The sequence below is a fragment of the Phycodurus eques genome, chromosome 17 (assembly GCF_024500275.1).
Source record: "Phycodurus eques isolate BA_2022a chromosome 17, UOR_Pequ_1.1, whole genome shotgun sequence".
Classification (NCBI taxonomy): Eukaryota; Metazoa; Chordata; class Actinopteri; order Syngnathiformes; family Syngnathidae; genus Phycodurus; species Phycodurus eques.
The window spans coordinates 2,088,405-2,115,047 of NC_084541.1; the positions used below are offsets into that span (position 1 = coordinate 2,088,405).

General features: G+C 43.6%; 2 protein-coding genes across 5 annotated transcripts in view; both read left to right on the plus strand.

The window, feature by feature from the left end:
- Positions 1-4,055, plus strand: part of med13a (mediator complex subunit 13a) — a 98,963-nt gene extending 94,908 nt beyond the window's left edge. For both annotated transcript variants that reach the window (XM_061702075.1, XM_061702076.1), the window contains 3 exons: positions 489-653; positions 1,483-1,583; positions 3,064-4,055. In XM_061702075.1, the coding sequence (XP_061558059.1) occupies positions 489-653; positions 1,483-1,583; positions 3,064-3,196 (399 nt within the window). In that variant the 3' untranslated portion in view covers positions 3,197-4,055. The remainder of the gene's footprint in view (positions 1-488; positions 654-1,482; positions 1,584-3,063) is intronic.
- Positions 4,056-4,941: 886 nt separating this feature from the next.
- Positions 4,942-26,418, plus strand: ints2 (integrator complex subunit 2). 3 transcript variants are annotated; one of them, XM_061703029.1, is made up of 26 exons: positions 4,942-5,117; positions 6,322-6,622; positions 6,706-6,844; positions 7,219-7,321; positions 8,813-8,926; positions 10,663-10,793; positions 11,091-11,261; positions 11,866-12,086; positions 12,344-12,469; positions 12,624-12,695; positions 15,148-15,262; positions 15,715-15,783; positions 15,959-16,093; positions 16,169-16,345; positions 17,579-17,693; positions 18,940-19,044; positions 19,202-19,366; positions 20,441-20,642; positions 22,334-22,459; positions 22,779-22,980; positions 23,112-23,393; positions 23,545-23,631; positions 23,809-23,916; positions 24,027-24,132; positions 24,320-24,496; positions 24,598-26,418. In XM_061703029.1, the coding sequence occupies exons 2-26, from the start codon at positions 6,330-6,332 to the stop codon at positions 24,771-24,773; spliced, it is 3,717 nt and encodes a 1,238-aa protein (XP_061559013.1). In that variant the 5' UTR covers positions 4,942-5,117; positions 6,322-6,329; the 3' UTR covers positions 24,774-26,418. The 3 variants fall into 3 exon arrangements, with proteins under 3 accessions (XP_061559013.1, XP_061559015.1, XP_061559014.1); XM_061703030.1 differs by lacking the exon at positions 4,942-5,117 and adding an exon at positions 5,253-5,744; XM_061703031.1 differs by lacking the exon at positions 23,545-23,631.
- Positions 26,419-26,643: the final 225 nt, after the last annotated feature.

The window sequence follows — 26,643 nt, forward strand, 5'->3', positions numbered from 1 at the left end:
CCCCTCACTTCAACATAGTTTCTTGGCACAAGATCACACCAAAGCAATAGCTTTATATCAGATGGGCTTTGGCCTGAGCACAATACAGTGAATCGGTTCGTTTTTCTGCAAATAACGTAGGATAGTTTTTTTTTTTTTTAAAGTCAACGAATGGGTGAATTTGCATTTAGCGAATTGCGAATATGCAGACAAACACTGTAAATATTTGTATGAAATGCACTTCCCGGCCACAAGTATAAAACAATCAAATGGAAAACGGCACAGCGGTAACTGAGTGTGCAGTCTTGTGCTGCTTCTACTGCTGCTTTCTTCCGAAAAGTAGCTCCTTTCTGTGCCGTTCGTATCCCCGAAATCCTCATATGTCAGGACCGTTGTAAACCGAGGACGCCCCGTAACATCGCATTGATTTTGTCAACTCTCCGTTTGTACACTGCAACTGCACATCATCATCTCCATCAAACTAACCTCGCAATCTGTGCATTTTGCAGGGCCAGAGTGCAGACCGCATGGAGTCTCGCGAGGAGGTGCCAAACCTCCTGCAGCAACCGCTTGCTCTCGGCTACTTTGTGTCTACGGCGAAAGCTGGCCCACTGCCTGACTGGTTCTGGTCAGCCTGTCCACAGGCTCAGAACCAGTGTCCACTCTTCCTCAAGGTACTGAGGCTCTGCTCACCCATACAATAATACCCCTTTAGTTAATTTTCCACAAAGGAATAGTTGAAAATGTAGAAAGGCAACCCACTGTGCACAGCGGTTTAAGATCCAATTTGAGAAATATGTTAAAAATTCTACCTGCACAAAGATGATAATTTTTCGTAGACTCAGAAAGGTTCTGGTTACTTTATTATTTTACTCCTAAACGTGCAGATAAAAAGTCCAATGCATCCATGACAGACGGCTTCGATGAACACGGACAGAGGATAAACAGTTGAAAAGATGAACAATGTAATCAAAACATGCTAAAATGTTAGATAAACACAAGTAAAATAAAAGAAATGGGAAATCTTATAATCATTAATAAGGCAATAAATAATACATAAAATGTTCACCAGAAAGAGTTTACACATGAATGTGATTGTAGCTGGAACAAAGCTGTTTTTTTTAAATTATTTAATATTATTTTTATATTTATGTTGCACTAACTGAATTAGTATGATATTTCGGTCACTTTTATTGAGCTACACGAGGCCTGCGGATGTACTGTATCTGTATTAGTAGTTTTTCATTTGCTCTTTTTTTTTTTTGGCACAGGGTATTTTGATTTATGTGGTGCTCATTTGTTTACTATGTAGCCTTTTTAGCACTTGCATGATTCACTTAGTAGCATGTAAACAGAAATACACATCCGACAACGTTTTTAGACGATGCCTTTATTTAGATCAGAGGTTAACGACTTCATTACATGCAGTATTTTGACAGGCTCTTGCCCTTCTCTCTCTTTCGCTCGCTCTCTCGCACACCCTCACTCTCGCAACCCTCTCAGGCCTCGTTACACCTCCACGTGTCTTCAGTGCAGTCAGATGAGCTACTGCACAGCAAACACTCCCACCCTCTTGACTCCAATCAGACCTCAGACGTACTCAGGTAAACAGCAAGCAAAACACACGCTGCTGCGATTGCACTGTGGTATTCTTGGCAATGGTGGAAAGTGACGAAGCACAAATACTCTTTGTTACTTAAGTAGATTTTTCAGGTATTTGGACTTGAGTATATTTTTTTCTCAATACTTTTTACTTACTCATGCTACATTTGAAAACAGACATGCACTTTGTACTCCTTTTATCAAAGTAGGCTTGTTAGTTTTTTCAACCTCTGTGGAAGATGACAAGACATAAAAAAAAAAAAAAAAAAAAGACAACCAAGAGGTAAAAGTCAACTGCGGTTGAGATCTTGATTCATTGAAATCTAATTGAGATGGAGGAACGTGGACCAGGGAGCAACGACGACGATGGCAACCGATTTGGAGAAGCAAAATATTCCCCCCGCTTGGCCTTATCCTTATTTGAGAAAGATTGGTGGAGAATGTGTTTTCTTTTGCCCATTTCTAAAAAAAAAAAAACACCATCTTATGGCATTCAAAAGTTATCCATCTACTCTGGGGGGGAAAAAAAATAAAATAAATCCAGTAAGGTGTATTTATTTCAGCAAACACGTTTTGAGAGCATGCAGGTCGAGCCAACTCTAACCAGCTCTTGGTTTTAAAAAACAAATAAAATAATAAAAAAAACAAAAAAACATCCATCATCCATTTTCTGAGTCGCTTCTCCTCACGCGGGTCGCTTGGCGTGCTGGAGCCTATCCCAGCTATCGTCGGGCAGGAGGCGGTGTACACCCTGAACTGGTCGCCAGCCAATCGCAGGGCACAAATAAACAAAACAACCATTCACACCTACGAGGCAATTTAGAGTCTTCAATCAACCGAGCACGCATGTTTTTGGGATGTGGGAGGAAACCGGAGAAAAGCCACGCAGGCACGGGGAGAACATGCAAACTCCACACAGGCGTGGCTGGGATTTGAACCCCGGTCCTCAGAACTGTGAGGCAGACGCTCTTAACTAGTCGCCCAACCGTGCCGCCAAACAAAAGCATGTAACATGAATTTTTCCCCCCTTCATTACGTATGAGCATTAAGTTGGGAGAAGGAAACTATTTTGTGCAGTTTTTCCCCCCCGTTGTACCAAGTTATCAAAACGGGTATGAATTTGTAACATTTTTGCTTTTTAACTTTTGTACTTAAGACCATCTTAAAGTCTATACTTTTATGTAAGTTACATAAGTTGAATCACTGCTTCCACTTTTTTTTTTTTTTACTAAAACTTCTGTACTTCAACTGAAGTAGAGCATTTGAGTCAGATACTTTTGCCACCTCTGATTCTTGGGTTCCAAATAATGTAAGGGAAACAAGACCTTGACACTTACCATTGAGTGTCAAACAGTTTTTTGTTGTTGTTAAGATTAGTAATTGAGTACTCGACTGAAAGGTTTTAAAGTATAGGAGCACATTGTCTGACAAGATATCCACGGCTCCAAAAGCGAATGTAATTTGTATTTTGTACCCTGGTAGATTTGTGCTGGAGCAGTACAACGCCCTCTCCTGGCTGACATGTGACCCGGCGACACAGGACCGACGATCATGCCTGCCCATTCACTTTGTGGTGCTGAACCAGATGTACAACTACATCACGAACATGTTGTAGCCGCTCGCAGGAAAGACATTTGAAGAAGAGACGTGCAAACCGTTGTCGTCACACCCGACCGGAGCGCAGCGTTGCATCGCATTCCGAGATTGGTTTTGATGATTGTCCACTTGGTTCAGAGACGTGCAGATGCGGGAATAAATCGAGATGATAAGGAGACCAGAGTAAATGAACGTGAGCGAGTGACGGATTGGCTGTCATGTTGCTTTCTAACATGACAGCACACCGGCCAGTCTGTATTTGGAAAGATGTCTTATCTGCAAAAAAAGATAAAGGGACGTATTTGATCAAGGAAATACAGTTTAGAATGGAGTTTTGGTTTTATAACCCAAAATTGCTTTTTATTCCTTTGGATGAAGTTGGATCCAAATGAAAAGCCTGCATCTATCTTATTTATTGTAAGTTTTTAAATGTATTATTTCTTAACCTCTTTTATAAATACATATATAAATGGAGAAGGTTTATACCACCTTCTTGCTTCAAAGCAATTGGTCTAAGATATATGTAATCATCTTACTTAAAAACAGAGAAACTATTGCAGAAAAAGGAAAGAAAGTTCGAGTCGGTTGCTTTCAGAGTATTATTTTTTTGTAATGGAGAAGAAGACTATTTGTATTGTCACAATGTACAGAAGAAGTGGAGAATTATGACTTGCAGCGAAGCTGTAGTTACATAGGAATTGTACAGCAGTGAACTTCACTGTGTTCTAATAAAAGAGGTACATTGTTGTATATAGTATTTTATACCACACATTTAGACAAAAACCAAACTGAAATCTGAATAGATAATTATATATATGAATGCCATGCCAGCAGTTGATGCTGTGGCTTCTGTTTTAGGAATAAAATGTGTCAACATACTTCCGTGTGCTTGTTGTGTTTTTTTTTTTTTTTTTTTTTGCTTCGGGGAGGTGGGAATGGGCGCGTTGTGCAAAAGCGGCCAGTAGTTTACCACAGGTTTGACGTCTTTCTTTCACAAGTTTATCGTGGATAAGTTTGACCCGGTTACCGCTCTCTGCGTCCGATTGGCTAATGTATCCCTATATGGCAGCATCCTACTTGACTTGATCATCGGTACTGTGAAAGTAAATGTGTGATGTAAATCAACTTCAACCAGCTACAAGTGTCGAATCTCGGTTCTGGCCTTACTTTGTGGAGTTTGTATGTTCTCCCTGTGTGTGTGTGTGTGTGTGTGTGTGAGAGGGGGGGGGGGTGTTTAGGTACACTGGCTTCCTTCCAAGATTCCAAAAACATGCATTTTAAGTTGACTGAAAACTACCAATTGTGTCAAGTTGTGAGTCGGCTGGGCTGACCAGACGAGGACGGAACCCACCTCTTTGCCCAAAGTCAGCTGGGACATGATGCTTCAGGAACCTTAAAGTACAAGCTGTGTTGGATGGATTTGTTTCCATCGTATAGTCTGAAACTGTTTTTCTTCCACAACTGCATGTCAACTGAAGTCCACTATTTGACTTGCAACCCATTGACGTGCCCTGAGGTTTGTTTGGGAGCAGCTGGCAGTCCATTCTATGTCCATCATTGCTCCTTGCTGTCAACAACCTTTATGAATACATTGTGGTTCTCACCGACTCCTGTCATCGCTCTCCAAATGCTTTGAGCAAAAAAGTGGAATTTGCAACTTGGCAGCGACTGTGTCAAGTGTAGCGCGCGATGCAAAATACTTTGTCAACTACAACCACAACGGAGAACATCCATCCATCAGTTTGCTATGGTAGTTGTCCTCGTGGGTCTGAGCTGGAGCCGATCCCTGCACTTTCGTAACACCCCGGACTGGGCGCACGCGCATCTGTTCCAAAACATCACTCCCGTTCAACCCCTATGAACGGTTTGAGTCTTCAATTAACCTTACGTGGATGTTTTGGAATGTGGGAGGACGCTGGAATTCCTGCACGCAAGCACAGGTACGACATACAAATTCGCGTATGGCGCAATCGAGATTTTAACCAGCGAAGCACACCTTCAGAAACCGTTGTTTTTGGTGGACAAAAGAACGTGGGGGGGTGGGGGGTGACTATAAATTAACTTTCTGTTGAAAGAAGAACGCCTACTCTTTTGGCCAATTCAGTGCTTATATTATATTACAATCGGCTGGCAACGTGGGGGAAGTATGTATTGAAAATGGATGGCAGCGAATGCGTAAATGTCGAGGACGAACACACTTGTCATTCGTGCACAATGTACATAAATGGTCATAAGACATGGCGGCCGCGCCAAAGGTCTCTTCTCTTGGCCGTGCGAGAGACAGCGCCGCGTCTCATCAGAGCGGACACACTGGCCTATTTGGTTTGGGTTCAAGTGCGTCCGAGGGAAGGTGGCACCGTTTTAGTTGTTAGGCCGTGGGAAAAGCCAAATTATAATCCGTTTCCAGAAATCTGTCGGTGACCGCTACGGGAGGAACGCGTTCGCGGGCATTCGCTATCTGAAAAGGGGCTCCACTTCTGCGGCTGTAGCGCTCAGTCAAGTCCGAGGCCTGGAGGCCTACCGCTTAGAAGTTCGCCAATTGTGCTACAATAACTCCAATATTTCAGGTAAGCGTGCTACCCTTGCTATGCTCAGCGACCGAATTAACGCGCTCGTTGCCGCGCTTAGCAAACACGTCGTTCGGCTCTTTAATAGCGTTAGCCTTAGCTGTTTAGCTGGCTAGCCGGTAGCAGGCTAAGCCACCCCAAAAGTGGCAGGAATCGCGAATACGTGCTATAAATGATCGCGAGTTGAATTAACCTCACGCTCGACATGTAGGCTCTCTACCCTACAGTTGAATTTCGGAGTTTCGTCCCCGAAGACGAACGTTTCAACGTGCCCCGCGTATGAATTTAGCGATAGCCGAGCTGTCATAGAGACGTACAGGTAAATCCGATCTTCATGCCGTCCTTGCTTTCACAGATACGTTGTCGACGCCTAATAAAGAGTTCGTGTGATTTATTCGTAATAGGGTCCAGTGACTCCATGGCCGGCTCGAGCTACTTTTGACAGCTGTGTTGTGGTTGATTGGCGTTCACGTGCTTCAGTTGTTTCTCGTATTGTTGCGTTCTGACGCTCTCTCAAGACAAATTGAATTTACCGAAAGCAATTCAATCAGGCCATTTATTTGTTCCTGTGATGCAGTTTGAGAGATGGCAGACAGTGCAGGGCTGCAGTTTGTCAGCCCTTATGCATTCGAAGCCATGCAGAAGGTGGACGTGCGGCGCCTGGCGGCCCTCAGCGACCCGGAGCTGAGGCTACTGCTTCCCTGCTTGGTGAGGATGGCTTTGTGTGCCCCAGCTGACCAGAGCCAGTCTTGGGCAGAGGACAAGAAGCTCATCCTCCGGCTGCTCTCGGGAGTGGAAGCTGTCAACTCCATTGTAGCGCTGTTGTCGGTTGATTTCCACGCCTTGGAGCAGGATGCCAGGAAGGAGCAGCAGCTCAGGTACAACTGACCCCATTTCTATAGCAAAGAAATAAGTATTTAAAATGAGTTCTCAACTGTGCCTTTTCTATGACTTGTGACAGGCACAAGGCAGGTGGTTCGAATGTGGAGAGTATCCTGGTGTCACAGCTGCAGCATGGTCTTACATTGGAGTTTGAACACAGTGATCCACTCAGGAGACTTCGTCTGACCCTCAGCGAGCTTTTGGCGATCATGAGTAAGGTACAGTCTTCAATCGTCACACTCGGACAAGTCCCCCCCCCCAATGCTGTGTTCCAAATTTATAGGCAAAAGCTGTTTTCATTAATTTTTCTAAAACCATCCATCCATTTTCTGAGCCGCTTATCCTCACAAGGGACTGCTGGAGCCTATGCCAGCTATCTTTGGGCAGGAGGCGGGGTACACCCTGAACTGGTTGCCAGCCAATCGCAGGGCACACACAAACAATTCGCACTCACATACACGCCTATGGGCAATTTAGAATATTCAATTGCATGTTTTTTGGATGTGGGAGGAAACAGATGGTACAAGAACAAATGAAAAGTGGCCAATTCTCCGCTGTACTGATATGTGGTTATTCGTATCATATTTCTTAGGTAGCCGATTCAAATGGAGAATTCTTTCTAAAGTCGTCGGAACTCTTTGAAAGCCCAGTCTACTTGGAAGAGGTTGCAGATGTTCTTTGCATTCTACAAGCAGGTATGCAGCTCTGTTTAATAGGATGGAGTTGAACTTAATTATCTCCTATTCACTAGAGAGACATTCACTCAGAAAAGCATTTACTCCGCGTCGCCATTGTGTAGAGTTACAGTATATTTGAATCCAAAAGCTAGTTTATATTTAGCCTTGTAGCGTGTCTGTTGACGTAGTACTGTAAATATCTGACCACCAATAAAGTTATAAAAAAAAAAAATAACATGTCGGCAGTGTGTGACAGACAACACGTCTGAGACAGACAACACGTAATGCTTGGATTAGACTACAAGACAAATTTGCTCTTTCACGATTGCACTACGTCAGACTAGTGCAATAAAATCTTTGTATTCCGATACCGATCCCATTTTTCATGATCATTGGGCTTTACTTTGTCAACTCAAATGCGACCGGATACACTCGTTACGCGACGACAACAAGAGTGGATCGCGCCGACTGTATTATAAGAACAAAATCGGGGAAGACGTGTGTTGGTGGTCACCGGTGCTCGGGAGAGGACGTTCATCTAAGGCTTGCTTGAGGCATGTTCACGTACTTGTAATGCAATATGGCTCGCAAGCAGGCAACAAAACGTTATGTAACCTAGCAAGCTACTGCTCGCACTAACGGTTGTACCAGCGTTCTGTCGAATCATACTCTCGAGTTTTAGTGTGTGTGAAGTAATTTAATTACAGAAAGTTGGCACCCATCATTTCTGTCATGTTGGTTTGACCTGACTGATTAGAATACATGACCTGACGAGAGCAGTGATTTCCAACCTTTATGGAGCCATATTTTATCATTGAAAAATCTCACGGCACACCAACAAACAGAAATTTCACAAAAAGTGGAGACATTAATTACCGTATGTACTTGCATCAAAGAATTTATTGTTTTCTACCCTTACATTTGAGCAAAATGTTGTTATTCCTCATGAATTACTTATCAGCTCCCAATTTTGAGATGGCTTCGGTTATGGCCATTTACAAACTTAAGAAATACTTTGCAGCCATTCTCCCCAGTTGTTGTGTTTAAGTACTGACGGTCAAAAACTGTAAGCAGACTTAAATGATGGGCCAAATTAAGAACAATTAAAATCTCAAATGCACGGGCAAACTGGATTGAATTGTAGCAGAGGTCATTATTTGTGATTATATTTTTCAATGAAAGAAACAACAGAGGGGAAAATGTGGATATTCCATCATCGCCAACAGTCCAATTTATCTTTCCCTTTCAAACATTTTAATAGTCCTCCCAGGGCCACTGTTCGCTCTTCATGAGTCGTAAAGCACATTTGATTATGATAGACATTGAAATTCTATTGGTGTCATGTTTTTGGACAAAGAATCAATTGGGCATCCATGCTCATATTGTCGTAGTATACATTTATAGCCAACACAAATTAGCTGTGCATCAGAAGTCATTCCGTATTCCTGCACAGCCAGCCAGCATCATTTTGTGCATTTGATTAACTGCATATTTATGTTGTCTCGACAGAACTGCCTTCCTTGCTTCCAATTGTGGATGTGGCAGAGGCTTTGCTGCATGTTCGCAATGGAGATTGGTTTCTGTGTCTGCTGGTTGCCAATGTGCCTGACAGCTTCAATGAAGGTAAATGATCTTCCTTCCATTTCTGACAAGGCAAGAAAGGCTATTTGACAATATCAGCTTCAGATAAACCCGTCCAAGTACCCTCAGCGCATTTCTTAATGCACCATTTTAGTTGTGTTTAGTGAAGTTAATTTCATACATGGTACACTAGCTCCAAAGCTAGGTGGGAGGAATCTACAACGTTTATTCCCAACTGGAGTATTCCTCTGAATACTCTTTCTGCTAATGCTATGACTTGGGGTTTAGTGCCAGACTAGCATCTTTGCATCAAGTAGTTGCACTTTTTGTTTTGTTGTTGGCAGCCGGACATGAACCGTGACCCTACGATTCTAAAGTCCAAGCCCTTAGAGATGAACTACTGCGGCCCCCCCCCCCCCCCCTGCCCCCAACCTATAAAAGAATGAATGTAATGTGTGTATGTATTGTTTGCACAAAGATTACATGAGAACATACTCAATCTAAAATTCAATGGGATGATTTTCTCTAGTGATCCTAATAAAATATATACATACTCACCTGTGGGTCCCAACACAACTTTTGGGAATGGATGCTCTAAATTGTTTAAGAAGCCTCAGATTAAACACAAACTATCCTTTTATGGAAAGTAATTAAAAGGCAGCATCCGTCCATCCATTTTCTAGCGCTTATCCGAGGTCGGGTTGCGGGGGCAGTAGCTTTAACAGGGATGCCCAGACTTCCCTCTCCCCAGCCACTTCATCCAGCTCTTCCGGGGGGATCCCGAGGCGTTCCCATCCAGCCGAAATACGTAGTCTCTCCGGCGTGTCCTGGCTCGTCCCCGGGGTCTCCTCCCGGTGGGACGTGCCCGGAACACCTCACCGGGGAGGCGTCCGGGAGGCATCCGTATCAGATGCCCCGGCCACCTCATCTGGCTCCTCTCGTACTCGGAGGAGCAGTGGCTCGACTCTGAGATCCTCCTGGATGACTGAGCTTCTCACCCTATCTCTAAGGCAGAGCCCGGACACCCTGCGGAGGGAACTTATTTTGGCCGCTTGATCTTGTTCTTTCGGTCACGACCCACAGCTCATGACCATAGGTGAGTGTAGGAACGTAGATCGACCGGTAAATCGAGAGCTTCGCCTTTCGGCTTCGCTTCTTCTTTACCACAACGGACCGATACAAAGTCCGCATCACTGCAGAGGTCGCACCGATCCGCCTGTCGATCTCCCGTTCCATTCTTCCCTCACTCGTGAACGAGACCCCAAGATATTTGAACTCCTCCACTTGGGGCAGGATCTCATCCCCGACCTGGGGTGGGCACGGCACCCTTTTCCGACTGAGGACCACGGTCTCAGATTTGGAGGTGCTGATTCTCATCCCAGCCGCTTCACACGCTGCTGCAAACTGCTCCATTGAGAGTTGGAGATCATGGCTTGATGAAGCCAATAGAACCACATCATCTGCAAAAAGCACCCCGCGGGCTTGCCACCGAGGAGCTTTTTAACCACCTCGGTGACCTCAACCCCAGAGACAGGAGAGTCCGCCTCAGAGAACCCAGACTCTGCTTCCTCATGGGAAGGCGTGTCGGTGGAATTGAGGAAGTCTTCGAAGTATTCTCCCCACCGACTCACAACGTCCCGAGTCGAGGTCAGCGGCGCCCCGTCCCCACTATACACAGTGTTGATGGTGCACTGCTTCCCCCTACCGAGATGCCGGATGGTGCAGCAGAGAGACTCACTGAGTACATTGACACTCAAAATGCATGTTTATGTTTGCAGTGTGCAGAGGTTTGATCAAGAATGGAGAGCGTCAGGATGAGGAGAGTGTTGGCGGTCGACGCAGGACAGAAGCCCTTAGGCAGCTGTGTCAGATGAACCCCTCACAGGCTCTCAACATCCGAGCCATGGTGGTCAGTGGAAAAACATTTTGATTAAACACGATCTTTTAATACCTACAGAAAAAAAGTACTGTATTAGGATCAATGAATTTCTGTTAAGATTCTACTTTTGATTTAAAAAAATATAGATTGTGTGCAGTTGGATGACAAATGAAATTGCTTTGATCAGAGGTGTTATTGAATTTGATTAAAACTCCCCCCTTTATTACAGAGTATAACACCAGAAACTCACCAGCGCAGTTCACAGTAAATACAAATGTTTTTTAATCAAGGTTAACACATTGTATGCTTGTTTTTAATTTTTCTTAGGTGGAGGAATGTCATCTTCCTGGCTTGGGCGTCGCGTTGACTCTTGATTACAAACCAGACACAGCGGATGAGGCTGTCAGCCCCCTGGTTTCTTATGTCAGTGGTTTATTGCTCGGTACCAACAGCAAAGTTCGCACGTGGTTCAGCATGTTCATTCGCAATGGGCAACAGGTGAGTTCCTTTGTGTTAGATTCAGTCTAAAGGTTAAGGGGGCAGTCATTGTCTTATTGTATTCACTTACACTCATTGACTATCTGATGTATCCATAAATCCCTTTTAGAATACTTCATATCCATCTTCAGAGAGTGTGTGACGTTTAGTTTTTCCCTGCCTTGCCTGGCTGTCTCTTCCTATTGAAAAGTGAAACTGTCATTTTCCTGACTAGAAGTGTGTGTTTAAAATATCACAAAAGCTTAAATTGGTCTTTCTTATCTTTACATCTACTGACCTTTCTTCTTTGTTATGGAGGACAAGGAGCTTTTCTCTCCAAATGCCATCATGTATAATTTTAATATCCATTTTGACACGATGCTATATGGAGCCTTTCCCCAGCCATTGAGAAAAAGACTACTTTTGCAGGGAATTGTTTGTTTATGTTGTGGCCTTCTTAGACCTCTGCACTCTCTAATTCTCAATTGCATTTTAGCGGGTGCAGAATTTATGGTTTTGTAGCTCTGATTGCAAGACTAAAGCAGTTAGCTGACAAACTGCCAATAGTGGCTTGTTGCAATTGGATGATTGCTCATCAGCTCCTGGGATTCTTCTCTCCTGCTAGAGAAAGCGAGAGAGCAGCTCAGTGCTGTGGCAGATGCGTAGGCAGCTGCTGTTGGAGTTGGTCGCTATCCTGCCTCGCTCGCGCAGCACCCACGTTCCCAATGACGGCGACGTGGATGACGAGGGTGGCTCTGGCTACTCGGGGCTCAGAGAAGAGCATGTGGTGAAGGCGAGTGCTCTGCTCCGACTCTACTGTGCTCTCATGGGCATCGCTGGCCTCAGGTAAGTTAGGGGAGATGCAGTACTAGCTGTGATTTTTGTTGTTTTACTTTGTTATAATTTGGTCTTTTAGTGATTTTTGCTGGGGTATTCTTTCCGTTTCTTAATCTCCCAAACCAAATACCTCAGTTCAGCCTCAAATTTCATGTTTACAAAATCCATAGTTTGTTGACAAGTAGAATACCAAAAAAAACATCTTTGGAACTATGGATTTTGTTGAGATTAGTGTATGAATACAATTAACTTTGGTCCTGACCCAGACCAACAGACGAGGAGGCAGAGCAGCTACTGCAGCTGATGACGAGCCGACCTCCAGCCACTCCTGCCGGTGTTCGCTTTGTCTCCCTGTCCTTCTGCAAACTACTGGCCTTCCCTACACTGGTCAGGTACACCATGTTCTCCTTACTGACTCCTGTCTGTGGGTTTAACTACATATGTTTTCTGGTCTTCCTGTTGTACAAGGAGCAATTGCCTGCCGGAGTGTTATGTTCTACAGTTCAATTAACATTGGAATCTGTCTTGCATCTTGCATGCCTCTAGCACACCAGAGCAGGAGCAGCTCATGGTCATGTGGCTTAGCTGGATGATCAAAGAGGAGGAATACTTTGAGAGGTAAGAACTACAGTCATAATTTCATCCAACTGGGGGATTGTAATGATACATTGTGGTTGTCTCCAATGGTACATTTGTTGTTCTTGTGTGAGCTATATAGAGACCCTTTCCAAAAAATTTGAATATCATGGAAAAGTTTATTTATTGCCATAATTACATTCAAAAAGTTAACGGTATTTATTTGTTTATTTGTTACATAATTTGGGCTCCCAGCTCATAAAACCCATGAAATCAGGAATTCAAAACAAATTGAATACTGTGAAGAAATCACCACTATTTATTTTTTCTTTTATTTTATTTTTTGGGTAGAAGAAAAAAAAAAAGGAGAGAGAAATTAGGGTCACATTAATCCATCCATCCATTTTCTGAGCCGCTTCTCCTCACTAGACAGCCTATCCCAGCTATCATGGGGCAGGAGGCGGGGTACACCCCGAACTGGTTGCCAGCCAATCGCAGGGCACGTACAAACAAACAACCATTCGCACTCACTACAGGCAATTTAGAGTTGTCAATTAACCTACCATGCATGTTTTTGGGATGTGGGAGGAAACCGGAGTACCCGGAGAAAACCCACGCAGGCACGGGGAGAACATGCAAACTCCACACAGGCGGGGCCGGGGATTGAACCCCAGACCTCAGAACTGTGAGGCAGACGCCCTAACCAGTCGCCGCCCGGGTCACATTAAATCAATCAAATATGGTACTTTCAAAGTGATATGTTAAGCTTCAATACTTGATTGGGAATCCCTTTGCTATAATCACTGCCTTGATGTGCCGTGGCATTGAGGCAATCAGCCTCTGGCATTGCCTGGGAGTTATGAAAGCCTGGATTTCCTTGATGCTTGCTGTCAGTTCTTTGTTTTTGGGTCTGGTGCCCCTCATTTCCCTCTTGATAATACCCCTTAGATTGTCAATGGGGTTTAGATCCGGCGAGTTCGGCCAGTCAAGCACTGTGATGGCATGCGCATCAAACAGGTTTTGGTGCTGGCGGATGAAATCTTCGTCTCCATACAGATCTTCAGCAGAAGAAATCATGAAGTCCTCTAAAACATTCTGCTAGACTGTTGTGATGACCTTGGAGTTAAGAAAGCAGAGTTTACCAACACCTGCACTGAACATTGCAGCCAAATCATGATTGACTGTGGATATTTCACACTGGACCGCAAGCAGCTTGAGTTCTGTTCTTCACTCGTCTTCCTCTAAACCCTTGGAACTTGATTCCCAAATGAAAGGCACGCTTTACTTTCATCGGAAAAGAGGACCATGGACCACTGGCCAACAAGCTGTGTTGGCCAGGGTCATCTCTTTTGAAGCTTTTTGAAGCTGTGACTACGCCTCATTCCACTTTTTCTGGATCTCTGCTAGATTCATGAATCTTCTCTGTTTGATAATCCGCTGAAGCCCATGGTCATCTCTTTTGCTGGTGCATCTTCTCCTGCCACATTTTGTCCTCCCACGAGGCTTTCCATTGGTATGCTTGGACACAGCACTCTGAACAGCCCGCCTCCTTAGCTATGAACTTTTGTGGCTTACCCATCCCATGGAGGGTATCAATGATGGTCTTCTGGCCAGTTTTCAAGTCTGCAGTCTTCCCCATGTTGAGCCCAACTGGCACAATTGAACCAAACTGAAGCGTGCCTTGAGTTTAGTCTGTGTTTGTGTGCGTGCGTGTGTGTGTGTGTGTGTGTGTGTGTGTGTGTATTTTTTCACTAAAATCAATCACAAGAAAAAAGTCCTTTTGATACATTTGGGCATAGTGTTTTGAAATATTGCATGTCATTATCAATTTTAGCATTACTTTCAGAGTGATAAACATAGCCTATTGATCAGTTATGCAGAACTACTGTCCATTGCCTGTGTTTACAAGAAATAATGATTTTATTGCCGTAGAAAATAATTCATGAAAGTTTTTATTGGGTTTTGTAGTGCCATTGAGAAGGATTGCTGTTGGAAATAAGCCTCTTGCTGTTCTAACTGGACTGTTTACTTTCTTATTGTGTGAGCCACTGATCTCATTCAGTAAAATGCATTCACAGTTTACATTGACAAATAAGCCGTGTACAGTTGATTCTTAATGAAACCGATGATTCATCGACAAGTCATGAAGCTGGGATGGCTCAACATTTATTGCTTCTGCCGAGTTAAAGACTCATCTGTGGTCACACAATTAATGTATGCGTTTGTTGATGTTTAATCGCTCCTGCTGTTCAGTGTCAAACATCTGTGAAGGCCAGTGAATCTCACCTCGTGTGCTAAGCATTTGCTTGATGTTATGCTGAAAATGCAACTAAGAACGGGGGGAAAAAAACATTGTGACAAGTGACAGTGGACTAGAATTATACATTCTGAGCATGATTTTTTTTTTTTTTTTTTTTTTTTTTCTTTTAAATGTCATCCTGTAAAATGCAGGATTAACAACCAGTCTCTCATATGCGTTTCCTTCGCCATACAGTGCTGCAGGTGTATCTGCCTCTTTTGGAGAGATGCTATTACTGGTGGCCATGTATTTCCATAGCAACCAGCTGAGCTCCATTATTGAGTTGGTGTGCTCTACTTTGGGGATGAAGGTAAGATGATAGGTGGGAGGACGGCAGTGATCAATACGTTCGTCTCTCTGACCAGATACTGGCCCTACTGCAGCGGCACATATAAAAAGACACCACCCCTGATGAAACACTTTCAACATACATATACAGTATCTGCAAAGACGCACTTTGTCCCTGGCAGCATGTTCGCCGTTTTATAACTTAGGTGCACTATTTTCTCCTGCATGTGTGCTTAGTGGTTTTCTCGTCTCTATGCATGTCCCACTAAGATGTCCAATGTAATTGGATTTAGAGTCTGTTTGTTATTCCCCCGGGGCAAACCCTATCAATGCAGCGTTGTGCCTGCCAAGAAGAGTGTTATTTTTATGAAATCTGAAGAGAGGAAATTGAAAAATAGCAATACCTTGTACTGCTGGCTTCAGGTTGTTTTTACTCATTGTAAAGCTCCCATTTTTCATCTTTTTCTTCTGTAGATTGCCATCAAACCAAGCTCTCTTAGCAAGATGAAGACCATCTTCACTCAAGAGATCTTCACAGAACAGGTGCTTTTATAAGCCCATGTCCATTTTTGTGCTTAAGTATAATTTTTGAATTGACAATTTATTTAATTGAACAATCATGGAACATATTTTATGTTATTGCAGATAATGTAGCAATGTTTTTATTTGTTGTTCAAATTTCCGCCATTTTATTGACATGCATGCGGTTGGTGTGCAGGTGGTTACAGCCCATGCAGTGAGGGTTGCGGTGACCAACAATCTAAGTGCCAACATCACAGGATTCCTCCCCATTCACTGTATCTACCAGCTGCTTCGAAGCCGAGCCTTCACCAAGCACAAAGTGTCCATCAAGGTTGACATTTTGCTGGAGTTGTGTGTGCGATTTTTAAAATGTTCATGCCCCCTGGTGTTGTTTTTTACGTTGCAGGATTGGATATACCGTCAGCTGTGTGAGACAAACACCCCCATCCACACACAGCTAATTCCTCTGGTTGACGTTTACATCATCTCAATCCTTACACCAGCGTCAAAGGCCAACCCCGAGGCCACCAACCAACCCATCACAGAGCAGGAAATCCTCAGCGTCTTCCAGACCTCTTCTGTCGTAAGTCACCCTAAGTACTTCATAAGGACTGATTTCTATTTTATTCAACTATTTTAATCGGGGGGGGAATAAAATTTGAGGCATGAGTGGGAAAATATATCTATAGACAAGGGAATCTCGATAGAACAGACTAATAGGGGCGGGAGGTCGTCCGATATAGCCGGTTGTCCGTTAAATTGAAGCTTTTTTAAATTGTATTATTTTATTTTAATTTAAAAAATTTTTTGAGGCCATATGGACCCATATTAGTGTACAGTAGTACAAACTTATTGTTGTTGTTTTTTTCCTGGCCTAAAACACCCAGTACAGTCCAAAGTTATATAAACAAATACAAAAAAAGCTTGAAAATGTTTCACACTTTATCAAAACTCACCACGCCGGTGTGCTTGGTCTTGGTGACATTGTTGACGTAGAGTACTCATCATAGGCGAGTCACTGTTATGAGCCGCGGGGAATTTGCGTGCTTTCTAGTTCCAAATCTGTTGCCAAAGGCGAACGGCTTAACAAAAAAACAAACCGTTACTGTACCAAACATAGCAAAAGAAATTTTGCTATTTTTTTTGCTATTTTGCCAAAATTTTGTACTCCTCAGAGTACAACACTGCAGCCATGATGCTCTTTCTCCGCTCCATGTACAGTAGACAATAGATATGGCTACCACATTAATGCTCCACATCCAACATGGCCGCCACCTCGGCACGGGATGATCTCGTCATATTGTATATCTGTGACCCGACAATATGTCTGTCCCATTCTCTGCCTGCATTGCGCCAGTAAACAACAGCAAACAACAGCGGCCAATTCTGGAACTAACAGACTTTGTCTACGGCTTTGTAAGTGACAAATTGAAACTTTTTTTGGACACATTGTTCAGTTCCGACGGTCCGGTTTATGCGATAGCCGTAATATCGGGGTCCATTTTATCGAGGTTCCAACTGTAGTTACAAATACATTCACAGACATTGACAGCTCTTATTATTTCAGTAATATATTTTTGTCTGTCGTCATTCCCTGAATCGAGTACGGTTGTAGAATGATGACTACAATAAATAATGCATACACTATTTAATTTTTATCAATACTATTAATAATAAGTTTTTTGAAAATGTATATATAATGCATTTCACCCAAGGAAGTGTTTGAGTGGAGACTGACAAAAGTTATATTTTTATCGTTGAGTTTTTTGCACAGGGATTTTAATGCAGGTTTTTGAACTCTTCCTTTCTCTCCAAGCAAGGAGACAATAGTCGAGGAGGACGACAGCGCAACTCCATCACGACCCAACTGCTAATCCTCTACTACATCCTGTCTTATGAGGAGAACCTGTTGGCTAGCACCAAACAATTGGGTGTGTTAACATTTAACTTTGCCTTGGTCCAATCAGTCACCCACTTCATCTTTTGTTCTCTGTTGTGAGGATTTCTTTCTCTTTCTCTCTCTGGACATGCCGCCACTTTTCCTTTCCACTCTGAGCACAGCATGTTGTCTGATTCATAGATAATAAATGGTAGCCTGAGAAACAGCCAAGTGCAATTACTTTGGGCGCTAACGAGGACAGCTCGAGGTTAGATTGTAGCATTAGCAGTTAGTCTAGCCAGTATGTATTCCCTTTTCATGACAAGCTCTCCCCTTGTCCTTCATTAGGCCAGATTCATGAGAGTTTATGCCCATCCCTTTAATTGGTCTGTTTACCTAAGTGCTCCCACAGTCTTCAATGAAAAAGTAATGAAACGTGTACTGAACTTGTGTCAATTGTGTCTGATTTTAGGATTCTTACCACAGTCCGCACGCTGTACAAAATTAGGTTTGTCTCAAAGTTAAAAAAGTAAGTCAGTGGCACAAGACTTATCTAGCTAAGTAGCGAGAAATATAAAAATATCAGTGTAAATTGCCACCTAATTTTTAAGTTGAGCAAACGCCTTATGTTTTACAGTGCGGGGAGTGAGACTCATGACGCGGCGACGGTGTGGACAATTCCCACTGAGAGTTGGAATTTATAAAACTCGTGACACAATTGTGTGCTCCCAGCCCTTCTCAGCCTTACAAACATAACACCAAAGCATGTAACTGTACAGTTAGTGTTTTATGTAAGAAGCAGATGGCATGAGTTCCATGTTGGGCTTGTAAGAGTTGGACACCCGGCGGGCTTCAGGAAGAAGGGCTGATGGATCGATGTCATTATGAATCTGAGCGGGTACCGGTGCTATCCTTGCCCGACGATGAAGGGGACCCTCGGCGAGCACGAACATTCTCCAGCTCATGTCCGCTCCGCCACGGCGGGAGCGGGTGCGCACATTCGCCATTCAAAATAACGAGGCGGCACTCTATCTGTCTTCAGAAAGGGGAGTGACTAAAGCGGTGAAAAAGACAGTGACTTTCAACCACCATGTCTTTATATAGTGAGACTGTTTTAAAGGAGCATTAACATATGGACTCGCAAAAGTGCGACCACATGAAATCTTTATTCGCACACACTGGAAAAAGGGTCACATATGTGACCATTTTGGTTGGAGTCTCGTGCCCTGGCACTTGTAAACTATGTTCTCTTTCTTCCTGCCTTTTTCACTCCAACTTTTAACTTCATTCTTTGACAGCTTTAATGCAGAAGAAGCCCAAGTCCTATTCAGCAGCGCTGATGGACCAGATCCCCATTAAGTACTTAGTTACCCAAGCCCAGGGGCTGCAACAAGAGCTTGGGGGTGAGTTAGCACAAGATTCTATCACAACATCCATATTCTCTTTTAATAATACATTTTTTTAAAAAAACACACACAAATTAAAAAACCCACACTTTTTCCTCTTATTAAATCAGTCATAGATTTCGAAGAGTCTTGCTTTCTCTTTCCGTGTTGCTAGGTCTGCACTCTGCCTTGTTGAGGTTGCTGGCCGTCAACTATCCTCACCTGTGTCTTGTCGAAGACTGGGTGTGTGAGGAGGAGGTAACGGGTACTCTGCCACTGCTGAGGAAAATGATGCTCCCCAGCAACACCTGCCGATACACTCGGAGCCAGCTCCACCAGGGTGCGCGTCATGTCACTTCACGTCATGTCCTCAAATGACCACAGGTTAAAACAGTGGCGAGGCCTTCTCTGCTCGTCAAAACACTATCAGAAGCACTGACCTAAATTCACTGACTGCTAAGAATTGTTCCATGATATTTATGTAGTATATTCGAATCCGGGCTCCGGCCTACCTGTGTGGAATTACCATGTTCTCCCAACGCGTGAATGGATTTTCTCTGGGTACTTCGGCTTCCTCCCACATTCCAAAAACATGCTTATTGAGTTAATTGAAGATTCTAAATCGTCCAAAGGTGATGAGCGTGAATGGTTGTTTGTCTAGAAGTGCCTTGCAATTGGCTGGGAACCAGTCGAGGGTATACCCGACCTCAAGCCCAAAGTCAGCTGGTGTAGACTCCAGTTTAGCCACGATCGTCGTGAGGATAACACAATAGAAGCTGGATGTTTAGTGAGCTTGGGTTTAAGAGTAAAAGTCAAATCTGAACACAAAATTATCATCGTTTTATATATATCATTATCATATTTCACGGCGTATGGTTACCACATCTGCCTCACAGTTCTGAGGACCGGGGTTCAAATCCCGGCCCCGCCGTTGTGGAGTTTCCATGTGCTCCCGTTCCTGTTTGGGTTTTCTCCAGGTCCTCTGGTTTCCTCCCACATCTCAAAAACATGCGTGGTAGGTTGATTGAAGACTCTAAATTGCCCGTAGGTGTGAATGTGAGTGTTTGTGTGTACGTGCCCCTGCGATTGGCTGGCGACCAGTTCCGGGTGTATCTTGCTCTCACCCGAAGATAGCTGGGGTAGGCTTCAGTGAGGATAAGCGGTACAGAAAATGGATGGGTGGGGGGGAAATGGCATATAATTTCATTGCTTAAATTAAATATTGCAAGATATAATCGAAGGAAATTGGCATTACATTTTTAATAGCTGTTCATACGTTTGAGACAAATCTGCAACAAAGCAACAAGTGTGCTACCCTGCATGCATATCACATGAATTCAAGGAAACCCAACAAGGCTTCACAGTTCCAGACTTTTTACAGATGAGTCAGCCGTTTTGTCTTTTTCATGGCCAGCCTTCCAGAAGTTACCATCCAGCAGTCCAAGGCTGATGCGAATCCTGGAGCAGTTGACACTTCTCACACCGGGAGACCTTATCCCTTATTCAGAGTCCCTCACTGCCAGCATGGCTCTGCTGCTGGAACCTGCTGTGCCTCGCCGCACTCTGCAGACCCTCAACAAACTCTGGATGGGCCTCAACACTGTGATGCCCCGCAGGTAAACTACGTGAACACGATTCCATTTTGAAAACCATATGTTGGAGAGAAAATTCTGCAATGGCCCTCTGAAGTCCAAATATAATGCTGGGGGAAGCATTGCAGAAGTGGAGCACTGTGTCTCTGTCTGCCTTTGCTAATGATGTAATTCGTTTTGGGGGCCTTTTGTAGATAAGCTTGGAGGTAAATGCATGGATTGATTGTATCGGGTGGGATATAATAGTTTCGACCTCTGTCCCCACCATTTCAGAACGGTTTTGGGGTTGCATAAAGCAGGACATTGTTTTATTTGGAACATTTCCACATATTTGGATAATAGTGCTTTATCAAATATTTTGATTTGCTACAAATCTAACGACCTCCCCACAAAAAAAGCTCAACTATACAATTTGTGCTCTCACCCACATTTGTATTGTATTTTTATAAGGAAATGTCAAATCTAACCCTCATTGAGACTGAACACCTTGAGCTTGATTTTTAGCCTGGAACAAGCACTTCTCATAAGGATGTTTGTGACTCCCACTTAAGCAGCTTTATCTGAAGCGTGCAAGGTTGCTGATGTTTTTAATCAAAGTAGGCATTAAAGGGAGGTTTGCAATAAAAAAAAAAAAACTGTTAGGTGTTTGTCAAAACAGTCAGTATGACCTGACGGTAATATATGAGTAAAATGATTCTTGAAAAAACATCTGCCCTCTCGAGCCCCATCGTGTGCCTCTAATTTAGTTTACAAGAAACCACCAAGGAAAAACAACCCATCAGAGACAGAAGGCATGACTGACAAGATGTCAATCATTTCTCGTGCACTCGTGGGCACATACCCGCTGCCTTGGGGGTGTTTAATAAAGTTGGCAGTAATGTAGAGGAAAGGATGAACTGGAATACAAGTCATTTACTTTCCGATAGGAATGCCTTGTGTTAATGGCTTCACTCGGGTATTACAGCACATCTCAAAATCCGTTCATTATATCTAATAGCATTTGGCCTTTCATTATATTTGTGGTGATCTTAAGAAAAAAAACTTCAAATAAGTGTCTCTTTTGGGCCCTTGATTAATGTGAGGATAGCGCTGCGTTTTGTTTCAGTGCAATGTTATCAGCTGCTCTCGAGTCAGTGGCATTTCTCTTTTGGCTGCGTTAAGTTGCTGTGAGACACAGTAAGTGGATTAAAGGAAGACCTGCGGAACAAGAGTTGTTGCACCCTTGACCCCGAGCCGCTTACTCAAAGATGATTGTGCAAATAGATCAGAGGGTACCGAGCAAGACGAGTCTTTTCAGCTCTCACCTAAAGCCCGGGACAGAAGAGGGTCACTCTCCACGACCTCCAGGTTGACAGGAGCCCAGTTACAAAGCTCTGAGCAGACATCCTATTGATCCGGGCGGGTCTCTGCAGGAAAATGGAGGAAGACTATCTAAAAGGGAGACACACAAAGGATTGTTGCCCTCTTCTCTACGCACTGAACGTTGTCAATGACAGCTCTTATTCATTCAGGAGGAAAACACAGCCATGTCAGACTTGTATTTTAAGGTTGTGCACCCTCGAGAGCCTGGAGCTCACTGTTGTCTTTTTAGAAGAGAGTGTTGTCATAACATTCGCTACGTTAAACTCAATAAATGTTCCATAGTGCATTGTCAAATTAAATTGATTCCAAACAGTAGTGGGATATTGGTAGCTCAAAACGTGTTTGTGTTGCAGGTTGTGGGTGATGACTGTTAACGCTCTCCAACCTTCAGCAAAGCTGCTCAGACAGCAGACGTATACTCAGAACGACCTCATGGTGGATCCCCTCATTGTTCTACGATGTGATCACAGAGTGTACAGGCACGAAAGCAAATTCATTGGTCTCTCATTTTCCTATCATTTGATCAATCACGGTAAAGACATGTCCCGCTGAATTGAAAATCAATTTGAAAATCAATCAATCTTACTGATATGTTTTAATTATTGGCAGTTGTTCTCATTCAAATGTTAATCATTGTCTAATAAATCGAAATATTTAATCGGAAGATTTTTCAAAATTTTGATGCCAATTTGTCTTTACCGTTATACGTCCCGACTTAATTGATCCAGTATCTGATGTATCCAGTCTCAAAGGCGAACCCGTAATAGTTTTGGTTATTTGTCTCCTCTCTCTTTGTAGATGTCCTCCTTTAATGGATATTGTCCTTCACATGCTGAATGGCTATCTTCTAGCATCTAAAGCATACCTGCACAGCCATTTAAAGGAGACTGCAGACTTTGATAGACAGAGCCAGACAGTCTCAAACTTGGGTGTACCTGGACAGCCAGATACACCTGAGGTCACCAGGGAGGAGCTCAAGAACGCTCTGTTAGCTGCACAGGTTTTTCTTCTTTTTTAAAATTTGTAATTTGTTTTTATATATAAATATCATCATATCAGAATGTGTTTTACCTTATTCATTTACCTAAAGAATACCTGTAATTGCATTCTCATAATTCTTGTTAAATCCAGGATAGTGCAGCAGTCCAGATTCTGCTGGAGGTGTGTCTACCAACCTCCGAGGAGCAGTGGCTGGGATGCAACACAGAGAGCCTTCTGAGGGGCATCAGGGACCCCGTGCCAGGGAAAACAGAACAAAGAAGTCTGCTGCTGAGAGCCAAGGAGGGTGTGAGGGATGCTGAGCCAGAGGGAGGCCTGCTTAGTGACTTGAGGGAGGTGCAGTGTCTCATCTGTTGTCTCTTGCATCAGATGTTCATTGCTGACCCCAATATTGCCAAACTAGTCCACTTTCAGGTAAGATAATGCGTCACATGTTGTGGTGCTGCTGGTTTATAGGATAAGCTAATCCTCGTTTCCCCTAAGCAGTTCAGTTACAGTGCAGCTTTGTCGCAAGTTGTGACGAGCCCTAAAAACTCACTTTTGGGACTGTTGTCCCACACTTTAGGAAACATTCATGTTGACCCCGTTACTCATCACATTTTCCAGCAACGTTAGCAGTCAGTGGCCGCTGCTCTCCCAGAAGCAGCTGATGGTAATATGCTGGATAATACTCAAGTGATCCTCTTCCCCTCTGCAGTGTAAAAGCTGGCACCAGCACTTATATTAGATATATATTAGACCCCAACGTAATAATAACTCATTTTTAATGAACTTAAGCCCCTTCCTGCGCTCTGATTAGTCTTGTTTTTACATATGTGCTCTCTTTCAGGGCTATCCTCAACCTCTGCTGCCTCTAACAGTGTCAGGCATCCCTTCCATGCATATCTGTCTGGACTTCATCCCAGAACTACTGGCCCAGCCCCAACTGGAAAAGCAGGTGAGACATCCTGACACACTGCCTTCGCCCTCTCTGGCCTGGCTTGTGTTTGCGGTTTGCATTTCGAAAACGAATGTTTAATCAGTTCAGTAAATGTGATGTCTCCACAGATTTTTGCAATCCAGTTGCTATCCTACCTGTGTATCCAGTACGCACTGCCCAAGTCACTCAGTGTGGCCAGGTTGGCTGTCAGTGTCATGGGTACACTTCTCACAGGTCAGGGGAAAAAAAAAAACGCTTCTTCTCCATGTCACACACTTAATTTGCCTTTTGCAAATCCAAATTCAAGTTTCGTAAGTGCCCGTAGAAGCTGTCCTGGAACGATTCTGTACATTTGGCTACCACCGTCTGGCCAGAACGTCTCGCAGGGCTATAATTGTTTGGTGCCTTTTCTTCTCTTCAGTGCTGACTCGTGCCAAGCGCTTTGCCTTCTTCATGCCCACCCTGCCTTGCCTGGTGGCCTTCTGCCAGGCCTTCCCTCCGCTCTACGAAGACGTGACAGCCCTGCTCGTACAAGTGGGGCAGGTTTGTGCCTCTGATGTGGCCACGAAAGCCCGGGACATCGACCCGCTCATCGCTCGTAAGTACAGACACATCGGATTTTTTTCCCCCCGGAAGATTGTAAGCGCACACACAGTATTCTAAATAGATTTCAAGTGGTACTTTCTTCTTTGTGCTTAGGTTTGCAGTATCTAAAGGAGAAGCCACGGGATGCTTGTGTAGAAGGCTCCACCAAACTGGCGTTACCCCAAAGGACAGCAGAGGAACTTGGAGGAGCCGACCCGGATGTCCGGATCTGCTACTGTGTCGAAGCTACATTCATGGACATCGTCACCTCCACCCTTCACGGGCTATAGAGCAGACGGACAATCGATACAATGTGCGCTCCTGCTTTACTCATTCGGTGGTCTCGTGTATTTAATCAGGTGGGCTAATGGTTGTATCCTGATGCTAACATTCTCAGTGTGTGAGGAAGCTATTCGCTTTGCTTCCACGGGAACATATGCAACCAACAATAACCGTCATGTGAATGAGGTGACATTAAAAGGTGCTTTGATTACCTTGAAGGAATTGAAGGGCTATTATAAGGGAAGCCTATTTATGTTTACCATTGCTCAATCTTAAGGGGGGGGGGGGGGGGGACCCTTTGCACCATCAGCCTTTATTTTTTACGTTCTGTGAATAAACAATGTTTTTCAGTTGAGAACAGATAGAATTAAGTCCTCTGTTACAACTGTAGAACGTGAACACTGAAACTCTTAAGGGCCAATTTTGATGACCACTGTTCAAACATGGATTCTTTTTCAACTGAACGGGAAATCTGTTTTTGTACTGTGTCGTATTTGTTTGTAATAAAACAAAGAAACGCTGAGTAAAACCGCGCAGGGAAGCGTATGCCTATTGCAAGTATAAGCAACGACAACATAAGCGTGCACTGCTGGTTTCACCATGCGGTGGGATAAGAATGCATTCGAAAAGTTGGAAACGATTGGTTGAATATGAACATGCTTAATGGTGTTGTTACTTTGCGCAAGAAGTGAAAGTTCCGGTCAATGAGTTGATCAATTCACGCACGCCTGGTTGCTATAGAAAGAAAACAAAATGAAGTCAGTCACTTTATTGATTTATGCCCATTCCACCTTCTTCACTCACATTTCTTTCTTGCTGTGGTTGCAAACTGAACTATTGCTTCCTTACAGCCATATCCAGGTAATTCACCAGAGGGCAATCTTGCCTCAGGAAATACAATAATTTTTGTTGTTGTTGTTGTATCATACATAAAATGATTTAGAAATAAATATCGCGGTCTACATCTAAAATTGAAAGGTGGGAATCTGTCAACGTTCGAAACCCATTATGAAGTGTGCCTATTTTGGAACCAACGTACGCTACACCTTGAACACGTGAAATTAATTAGTGTGCGATTGAACCAAAATTCTACCTTTAAAGACATGATGGATTTCCTTTAATGGATGTGTTCTAAGGTTTGAGGATTGTAAAGCAGTTGCTCGATGTACAAAGAGTTTAATGATGTTTTCAGTTTGTGTCGCAGGAATTTCTGCTCAAGCAGCGGTTTGTCATATTGCCGCAGTTTTCTTGATGCAGTGAGAGAGGCCTGAGGCGAGCGAGGGTGAAATCGCAGAGCCAGGCTCATTTTGCTTTTACTCCCTTTTGCAAAGCACTCCGAAGACAATCCACACTTCCTATCCCACACTCGAGTCCGAATAAAACATTCAGCGGGCCCTGAGGCTGCGTGTGACAGCCAGGGCCGCGGCCGCAGCCACAGCAAGAGTGTCTTTGTTTTTGTTCATTTTGATTTCCCCTCAAACATACAGGTGGGAACCTTTCTGTGTGTGTTCTTTTCAAATGTCACTCAATAATGTGCAACCTCCCGACATTCATGCCTCCATTTTCGTGACCACTCGTTGTCTTCGAGGTCACAGCTGGGGCTTGGAATCTTCACCTCAATCACAGGACGATGAGTGACAATAAATCCCAAGTCAGAGCCACAAAAGTCTGTGTGTGTGTGTGTGAATCAACTCTCTTACATAACACATTTACTTTACTTGACATGCAGTTGAATTTAAGTATGAAAACGGTAGGAGACTTGATTGTTGGTGGAGATATTGTTATTTGTATGTCAAGTGCCCGACACACCACGAGCATTAAAAACACTCCCAATTTATTATTATTTTTTTTTTATCTTGTCGTGTTTGGGGTCTCTCA